This window comes from Electrophorus electricus, chromosome 9 (assembly GCF_013358815.1).
Source record: "Electrophorus electricus isolate fEleEle1 chromosome 9, fEleEle1.pri, whole genome shotgun sequence".
Taxonomy (NCBI): domain Eukaryota; kingdom Metazoa; phylum Chordata; class Actinopteri; order Gymnotiformes; family Gymnotidae; genus Electrophorus; species Electrophorus electricus.
Window position 1 is genome coordinate 16,364,186 of NC_049543.1, and position 9,987 is coordinate 16,374,172.

The 9,987-nt window shown below is 44.2% G+C and overlaps 1 protein-coding gene across 1 annotated transcript; it reads left to right on the forward strand.

The window, feature by feature from the left end:
* Positions 1–274: 274 nt before the first annotated feature.
* On the forward strand, positions 275–9,215 carry smc2 (structural maintenance of chromosomes 2). The gene is given in 25 exon segments (XM_027024023.2): positions 275–567; positions 1,087–1,236; positions 1,327–1,449; positions 1,570–1,608; positions 1,820–1,930; positions 2,104–2,148; positions 2,400–2,633; positions 2,928–3,077; positions 3,236–3,469; positions 3,576–3,735; positions 3,916–4,033; positions 4,172–4,310; positions 4,745–4,864; positions 4,967–5,171; positions 5,296–5,431; positions 5,882–6,006; positions 6,122–6,315; positions 6,585–6,728; positions 7,159–7,353; positions 7,483–7,683; positions 7,889–7,917; positions 7,919–8,003; positions 8,091–8,251; positions 8,349–8,496; positions 8,734–9,215. Coding segments are annotated over 25 exon segments (3,603 nt in total). The 5' UTR covers positions 275–399; the 3' UTR covers positions 8,923–9,215.
* Positions 9,216–9,987: the final 772 nt, after the last annotated feature.

Sequence of the window (9,987 nt, forward strand, 5' to 3'; positions counted from 1 at the left end):
TCTATTTGTTTCCCCCCACCAATTTCTCTACAAATGATGACAATTAATAATAATAATTATTATTAGTAGTAGTAGTAGTAGTAGTAGTAGTATTAGTATTACACCGTAGTAGGAATTCCCACACGCGCCATTCGATAGGTAGGTGGCAGTGTGCGGATAATACAACAGAAGAACGAGGACGGAAACTGGCGCCAAATTTCAACTTTCGAAATCGTTTACACTGAGAGACGCGAAGTTGAGTTAAGTCAACTAGCTTGTCGTTAGGTTAGTTATCCTGACCCGCCAAGCGGTTACGTCGAACACACGTTTGTTACTCCTTTTATTATTTTTGATTCGCTTTTGCACCATTCTGTTTGTGTTTCACTGGAATCCTACGTTTAATTTTGGAAGGAATTCGAAATGTACATAAAGTCAATTATATTGGAGGGCTTCAAGTCCTACGCGGAAAGAACCGAAATAAACGGTTTTGATCCCCTGTTCAACGCCATCACTGGACTAAACGGCAGCGGAAAATCAAACATACTCGATTCTATTTGCTTTCTGCTCGGTATTTCCAATTTATCACAAGTAAGTAAAATAGTTAATTAGCTAACTAGTTCCGCGCCAATAACGAACAAGCTAACAAGCAAGTAAGCTGAGATAACTCTACCTAGCTATGTGAAATAAGATGACTGGCTAGCTAGAATATATCAGCTAAGATAATTCCTTGTTGACCAGGAAAGATTGCACTTTGTTTTGAAATACAGCTAACGTTAGTTAGGCTGGGTGGCTCCTTTATGATCGGTACATGAGAGAGACAGTTACGTTAGCGACCTGTCTAGCTAGCTAGCGTTAGCTATCTAATGTAACGTTAGCTCGCGATAAAACGCTTGCAGGATGTGTATTTTGCTGTTTAATAAGAAGCTGGCTATAACTAGCTAGATATGTTGGGATTAGTTAATATTTAGCTAGCAATTTAAATTTAGAAATCCAACGTTAAACAATACCTAAAGATAGAAACTAAACCTAACTGTCAATGTGCGTATTTCTAAATAACTGATTTTCTTCGTTCGGTATCTTGCGTTGTCTTGTCCACATTGTGTGTAGGTAAGAGCATCTAATCTTCAAGATTTGGTGTACAAAAACGGACTCGCTGGGATCACTAAAGCCACGGTGTCCATTACCTTCGACAACTCCAACAAGAAACAGAGCCCGCTGGGATTTGAGACACACGACGAGATCACAGTAACTAGACAGGTAGCTAGCTATGTCGGCCAGGAGCTGCCTTCTCCTTTCCGGTCAAATTTTGAAATTTCGCTAAATTAAACACGTTTTATTTTTGTCTAGGTGGTTATAGGTGGCCGCAATAAGTACCTCATTAATGGCGTAAACGCGAATAATATGCGGGTGCAGGATCTCTTCTGTTCTGTTGGGCTGAATGTCAACAATCCTCATTTTCTTATTATGCAGGTAATCTTGCGTCCAAAAAAGGTTACATAGATGCATTGTGTTTTATTTGTGTAAGATTTCTTGTAGAGCTAAGTTCTGTTTTGTTTTAGCTTTTTGCAGTAACAGTGTTTTCACTTTCAGGGAAGAATCACCAAAGTACTGAATATGAAACCCCCTGAGGTGAGGTGACCATCACTCAATATCATTTTAATCCTGAATAAATGCTTTCATATGCTGCTATATGCATTTTATGAAACTCTTTTTCTCTGTACAGTAACATATGCGCACGTGCACACACACAGACTGGCTTCTCAATTGTAGCTTGCCTGTGGTTGCCTAAATGTCATTCATAACTTGGGTGCATTTTCTCACAATTACCATCCTGTTGCAGATACTGGCAATGATAGAGGAGGCTGCAGGTACCAGGATGTATGAGTGCAAGAAGATCAGTGCTCAGAAAACCATTGAGAAGAAAGATGCTAAACTAAAAGAGATTCAGACGGTATCTCTCTCTCTCTGTCTGTCTCTCTCTCTCTCTCTCTCTCTCTCTCTCTCTCTCTCGCTCTCTCTCTCTGCGTGTATGTTCTGAGATTGCACCCTGCGGTTTCACTGTGTGCATTTCCAGGTTGCACCTTGCCCTTTCACCACTTAGACTGTTGTGTTCTCTCGCTGTAGATCCTGGATGAGGAGATCACCCCTGCTATGGAAAAACTGAAAGAGGTCCATAAAAATATTTTTTCTCTTGTTGTGACAATTTAGCAATGAAATGCAGGTTTTCCAGACCCAAATTAATTCAAAGCATACCCATAAAATATTTTGCAGGGGTTACTTAACACAGACGCTAGCATTTCATTCCTAGGTTTAATCCATGCCTGAAAAACCTATGACAAAGCAGCAAGTTTACCTAGTATTCAATGAAACAGCCTTGCCCCTTTCCGCGGGCATTGACACTGGTGGAAACCCTCCCACAGGAGCGTTCTTCCTACCTGGAGTACCAGAAGCTGATGCGGGAGATGGAGCACTTGAGCCGCCTGTACGTGGCATGGCAGTTTGTGTGTGCCGAGGAGACCAAGCTGAAGTCGTCTGAAGACCTGGAGCGCATGCAGGGCTCCATCGTCAAGCTGCAGGAGAACCTGCATCAGAATAGCGCCCGCGTGCGCCAGCTTGGCGAGGAGATCAAAGCACTGGAGCACAGTCGGGATAAGGTGACTCACACCAAACTGTGCAGCCCCTCCCCCTGGCTGGTGGCCCAGGGCTCACCAGCTTCACTGAGTGATGTGGTTGGTCTTGGTATGCATGTGTTGGTGCAGAGCTCAATGCACAGTATTCATGCGAGCACGCCGAAAAGGGATGTGAGCCCAAGGTTGAGAATATATAAGCAGAACTGCAGTCTGGACAGTTCTCCCTCTACTCAATCAATAGTAGTATGACACTTAAAACGTAATCGATAGTGTTATGAAATGAATTAATGGTAGTTTATTTTACTTTTCTTTCTGTAGGAGGTGGCAGGTGTATTGAAGACTCTAGAAGAGACTCTGGCTGAGGCTCAGAGAGTGGACACAAAAGCTCAGAGTGCACTTGACCTGAAGAAACAAAACCTTAAAGATGAAACCAAGAAAAGAAAAGAGCTTATTAAAAACATGGAGGAGGTACGGAGTATTGATATAGTTTGTTTCTTGTAGACATACATGGTCACAGTGTATTTATAAGCTTTATATTATGTTTATTTGGATTAAGTGACAAACATTTATAAAACTCCATGTGCTGCACATTCTATTTTTAATCTCTACCATTTTTTAAATCATAGGATAAGAAGATGATGTCTGCAAAGGAAGGTGAGGTTGCCAAGGCAACGAAACTGTTAAAGGCAGTGCAGGAAGAGGGGCAGAAGGACACAGAGGAGCTGGAAGCAGCACAGCAGCGCTTCAAGGCCGTGTCTGCTGGACTCTCGGCCAATGAAGATGGAGAGGAGGCCACGCTGGCGGGCCAAATGATGGCCTGCAAAAATGACATGAGCAAGGCAGAGACCGAGGCCAAGCAGGTAACGTTTTTTTCGCTCTAGACATGTTACAGGTGTGCTGTAAAGGTTGTGTATATGTGTTAAAAGGTTTTGTTTTTTTTGTTTTTTTTTCCGCACTCACGCTCAGGCTCAGATGAAGCTGAAGCATGCCCAACAGGAGCTGAAGACTAAACAGGCCCAGGTAAAGAAGATGGACAGCGGATATAAGCGAGACCAGGATGCCCTGGAAGCCGTGCAGAAGTGCAGAGCTAAGCTCCAAGCTGAGCTGCAGAAACTCAACTATGAAGGTTTTGCTTGGACCTTTCTATTGATGTCACACGATGTCTCGTGTTGTAACATCGTGCCCCAGATATTTAGTGACTACTCCAATTTATAACTGGGCCAAAAAACACCAGGTTTCCAGATGAATCTATTTGTCTGTCTGTCTGTCTGTCTGTCTGTCTGTCTCTGTTCGTTCCTTCATTCAGATGGCCGAGAGGAGCATCTGATCGAGCAGAAAAGGCAGCTGTCTCTGGAGGTCAACCAGCTCAGAGAAACACACGAGTCCTTCATGAGCCAGTTCCCCAATCTCCGCTTTGAATATACGTAAGTGTGCACGTGTATATGTCTGTACATAAGAATGATCCCTGTGCTTGTGAATTTTGATTAGTACCCCTGGAGAGAAGCTTTCCTTTTGTGGATTGCCCACACAGATGGGGGAACTAATGCACTGTGCCACTTCAGGGACCCTGAACGTGGCTGGGACCGTACTAAAGTGAAGGGCCTTGTGGCGAACCTCTTCACAGTGACCGATGTGTACAACGCCACGGCTCTGGAAGTGGTGGCCGGGGGCCGGCTCTACAACGTGGTGGTGGACACCGAGGTGAGCAACATGAGTACCTGCCCCCAGGTCTCCTAGTCTTTGTCTGAAAGCGAGTTTGTGAGAATGGGTATGCGTGTGTGAATTTGGGTGTGTGCATTTCTGTGTGTGTGCGTGCTCGTGTGAGAGAGTGTTAGTGTAAGAGCTCAATATAGAGTCTGGCTTTATTTTACTTGGAAATTGACATTAGTGGCATTTAGCCGATGCTTTTATCCAAAGCGACTTAAAATTATGACTGAATATAACTTGAGCAATTGATGGTAAAGGGCCTTGCGCAGGGGCCCAACAATGGAAACCTGGTGGTGGTGGGGTTTGAACTGGCAACCTGATTACTAAGCAAGTACCTTAACCACTGAAAATATCTTGTCCTGATTCAGTTCTTATGTTTACACAACACTTTTCTTTTCTTTTTTTTATTCAAAATGCCTGACTTCCAGGTAACTGGAAAAAAGATTATAGAAAAAGGTGAACTGAAACGTAGATACACCATCATCCCACTGAACAAGATCTCTGCACGAACCCTCAATGATGGAGTAGTCCGTGCAGCTAAAAACCTGGTAATGAACTTTGATGAAGCTGACAACAGTATTTCCTAGACTGAGTTTGATGCATCTACATTGTACTGATTTAAACGTTTTGTTTCCTGGTCATGTTTTCAGGTGGGGGAGGATAACGTCCACAAAGCCCTGTCACTAGTGGGTTATGAATCCGAGCTCCGTAAGGCAATGGAGTATGTTTTTGGAACCACACTGGTTTGCGACACTCTGGACAACGCAAAGCAAGTTGCTTTTGACAAGCACGTCAACACCAAAACGGTCACTCTTGGAGGGGATGTGTTTGATCCACAGGGAACACTGACTGGAGGTGTGTGAGAGAGAGACTGCCTATGTTTAAATAAAGTGATCTTTTACTTGTGTTTACTTTGAATACATGTACAAACCACTACAATAATGGCTGGAAAAGAAAATAAGTGTCTGTGTGTGTTTAGGGGCTCGTGCTCAAACAGCCTCTGTGCTCTCCAAACTGGCTGAGGTGAAAGACGTTCAGGATAAACTGAGGGGAGAAGAGGCGGAGCTTGCTGCCTTGGAAATGGAACTGGGCAACCTCAAAGGAACTGCTGAAAAGTAACTGATTGACACTGGTCTACAAAAAAGTACTTAGCAAATGACTTTTGAGGGTGGACACTGGGTGTTGGGCAGGAAATATAAGAAGAGAAATAAGACATCTTTTTATAGTTGCTCCTCCACTCAGAGAAAAAGACAAACGTCAGAATCTATATCTAATAGGTGTGTGTGTATGTGTTCTGCCCTCGCCGCTCTTACCAGAGACGCGACAATGAGAAACCGCAGCTTCCTTTCACACAGATTGCTATCCTTCCATGATATGGGTTAATTATGTTGATGGATCTCTTACGTTTGTGTGTGTGTGTGAGTTTATTCTCATTTTCTCTCTCTCTCTCTCTCTCTCTCTCTCTCTCTCTCTCTCTCTCTCTCTCTCTCTCTCTCTCTCTCTCTCTCTCTCTCTCTCTCTCTCTCTCTCTCTCTCTCCATCCATCCATCACTTTGCTCTGGCAGGTATCGCCAGCTGAAGCAGCACCTGGACCTGAAGACTGAGGAAGCTCAAATACTGGAGACCAAACTACAGCAAAGCTCTTTCCACAAGCAACAGGAGGAGCTGGAAAACCTCCAGAAGACCATTGGTACACACATGAGTGTGTGTGCACATGCACATGCATGCATCACATACAACAAAGGTAACTCACATGGCGAGTCATCAGTCTTTTGAGTGACTCGTTCGTGTGCCTGGCCTGCTAGAGGAGAGCGAGGAGACACTAAGGACGACAAGAGATGTGCAGAAGAAGGCGGAGGAGAAGTACGCAGTGCTGGAGAACAAGATGAAGAACGCTGAGGTGGAGCGGGAGAAGGAGCTGAAGGAGGCGCAGCGCAAGCTGAACGAGGCCAAGAGCAAAGCGGACGCCTACCACAAGAGACTGAAGGAGAGGCAGCAGGTATGCAGTCCAGCGCCACTTCCCTCCGCATACGCTGTAGCACGAGGTGGTGCACAGTTGCAGTCAGCCAGCCATTTGGTGATGGACATGGGATTGGATCGGGGGATGTGGGTGGGCGTGTTGCATTGAAATGGTGTATTAGGATACATAAGGTTTTTTGTATTTCTTGTACTGATGCTGTCCAACAGTAAACAGTGAGTTGATTCCACTGGCAGCTGTATGATGTGTGACACATTTATGTTCTCCCTCACTCCTTCCTGTGTGTGTAGGAAGCTGACGCTGTCGCTCTGGAGCTGGAAGAGCTGAAGCGTGAGCAGGCTGGCTATGAACAGCAGGTTCAGGTTGTGGATGAGGCCATGAAAGCCATACAGGAACAGATCAGTGCCATGTCAGTCGAGGTTGCGGCCAATAAGGTAAGAGTATGCAAATTGTCAAGCAGACTTCAGCCAATAGGCTGCAACTTCTCATTACTAAACAGACACAACACTTACTGGAATATCAAGAGAGGGGGAATGCAGATGGCATGAAGGTCTACTAAGTTAATTTTAACTCTTTTTTTTTTTTTTTTTGTCTGCATCACGGTTAATTTTCCTCTAAGTCAGGGTTTCTGAAATCCTCTCCCTATCTCTCCTGGTTTCCTGGTATAGTAAAGAAACTGTACTACATGAATTCCTTTCAGAGTAACTTGAGTGTGTGACCTGTCCATTTAAAGGATGAAGGGAAGGGCAGGAGATGTAAAGTAATTTATCTGTGTACCATCACACTTTATGGCAGATGTTGCCTATATGCAAAGATATGAGCTGACTGACTAAAGTGTGTGTGTGTGTGTGTGCGCGCGCGCAGGAAGCAGTGCGGAGAGCCCAGGAGCAGCTCACCCAGCAGAAAGAGGTGATTTTGGGGCAGGAGAGAGAGATCAAAGGGAAAAGTGAAGAGGCCAATCAGCTTCAAGAACAAAACAACGACGCACAGCTCAAAATCAAAGAGCTCGAGCACATCATCAGCAAACACAAGAAGGACAGTGCAGACGCCGCTGCCAGGGTGGGTGGGTGTGGGAGTGTGTGCACATACGAGTGTGAGTGTGTACGTGTGAGTGAGAGAGACTTGTGATGCATGGGTTACGAAGAGCGTACACAAGAGTGATGAGTGTGCTTCACCCATCATGTGTAGGTTACGCGCATGCTGGCTGAGAATGACTGGATCTCGTCCGAACGCCATCTGTTTGGCCAGCCCAACTCCGCATACGACTTCAAGGCGAACAGCCCTAAAGAAGCAGGCCAGAGGCTGAAGAGACTGGAAGAGACCAAGGAGAAGCTAGAGAGGACTGTCAACCGCAGAGCCATGAACATGCTTAGTGAGGCAGAGGAAAGGGTACGGCCTTTTATCTGATGAGCTTTTATAGCGGGAGGTTGACTGAACTGCAGGGCTGATATTTAAGGAGATTAAAGGATGGGGTCGCAGTTTTTCAATCTCCTATCCAAATAGGTTTTTCATTAATGCTTTACAAAAGAGAATACTAATATCCAACGTGTCTTTAGTTCTGTTGAACTGGACCTAATTTATATATCTGTCACAGTACAACGATCTCAAGAAAAGAAGAGGATTGTGAGAATGATAAAGCTAAAATTTTGGAGACGATCAAAGAGTTGGATCAAAAAAAGAACGAGGCACTCAATGTGGCTTGGCAAAAGGTAATATTTGTACCATCATAGGCCATGGCATGGTTTAAGATTTATCAAATGGTCTTACTTATTGTGTGTGTCTGTGTGTGTGTGTAGGTGAATAAGGATTTTGGCTCCATATTCTCCACTCTGCTACCGGGGGCAGATGCACGACTGGCCCCGCCCGAGGGCTGTGGTGTTTTGGATGGGCTGGAATTTAAGGTTGCTCTCGGCAACACGTGGAAGGAGAACTTGACTGAACTCAGTGGAGGACAAAGGTCAGCCAGCCACGAGCCTGGAAAATGGCGCCTGCTGTTGTGATGTATGGTTGTACACTGTGGACACGGCAATATGATATGTGTCTGTGTGTTTCAGGTCTCTGGTAGCACTCTCCTTGATTTTGGCCATGTTGCTGTTTAAACCAGCTCCTATCTACATCCTGGATGAAGTGGACGCCGCCCTTGACCTTTCACACACGCAGAACATCGGACAGATGCTGCGCACACACTTCACACATTCCCAGGTGAAAAACCTCACTCGGCTCAGTGTCTGTTCTTATGGTGTGTGCAGTAAACCACAGTATATGGGACTTCATGAAAGGAAGCATTTATAATACTAGCCTGATCTTTTACATTGCAGCAGTTTACTTCAGAGGGTTGGAAGTAAAACACTTTTTTGCATGCATGTCAATTTGCTTCAGTTTGCTCAAAAGTGGCCTGAAAAGTGCTTTTTACATCACTTCCTTCTTTCCATTGCGTAGTTTGTGGTGGTGTCACTGAAGGACGGCATGTTCACCAACGCCAATGTGCTCTTCAAGACCAAGTTTGTGGACGGCATTTCCATGGTGACACGCACAGTGCAGACGCACGAAGGAAAGGTTCTTGCCCAGCGCTCCCAAGACAAAGCCAAGACAAAGGAGAAACGCCATCGGCAGATTCTAGCCAGTTAAACAGCTACACACAAACAGACGATAAAGCATGCGGATGCACTTATCAGCTATAAATTTACAGCTTCCTTATTCAAATGTGCTTCGATAACTATAAAAAAATAATGTTAAACCAATAATGTTAGGCTGGGTTTGTTTTTGTTTGTTTCTGACCTATTTTTTAGACTTTTTTTTTTTTTTTTTTTTACCTACCTGAAATCCTTGTACATTTGGAGTTGATGGTTTATTTTATTGTAGTAGTCAAATACATCATGCACTAACAGGTTAGTGATTTCCCCCCTCCCCCCCCCCCAATACTGAGAACACAGGAGTCTAATGGGGTTTGCTTTCATGATCCTGTTTTTGTACAGTATGTTCATATTTTCTATCCTTCTTTTATCTTCCTACTCTCTACTGCCATAATCTTTGAAATGCACATCAAATGCCTTCGCTGTTCTTATTCATCCTGTTAAGCTAATTTCAATAAAAGTTTAAATACAAGTTGTGCTCAAATTGCATTTTATTGGTCATAAGAATCCTAGTGCAGTTATGTGATGGTTAAGTAGTTTATATAATTCAAAGTCAAATTTATATAGTGATTTTTACAATAGTTGTCACAAAGCAGCTTTGCACATGTCCAAGCCTCTATTGAGCAAGCTAAGGGCAACGGGCAAGGAAAAACTCGCTAGAGTATGACGAAGAAACCTTGAGAGGAACCAAGACTCAAAGTTGTGGCCCAAAACAGACACTAATATAATAGTATATAGTAATATAAACAGAAGTCTGGTTTTCTAGAAGTCCTAATCTGGTCCCAAAGGTGTGTGCATGTCTGAAATCCAACCCACATGAGAATGTCCAAGGCCGTTGGCGTAGTTGGCTGAGGGGGAGGTGTGGTAGGCTACACCAGGGGGTGGTGGGATGAAGATCAGTAACGACATCACGGGGTTGGTGTATGTTGGCAGAAAGAATTTATTGTTAGGCATCTGCATGTACGAGGTAGTGTAAATTATGGAACTGTAATGTTCAAAGATGGATTCTGGCAGATCTATCTATGGCAACACAGCTAAAAGGAAAGAGCCAGAAGGAACC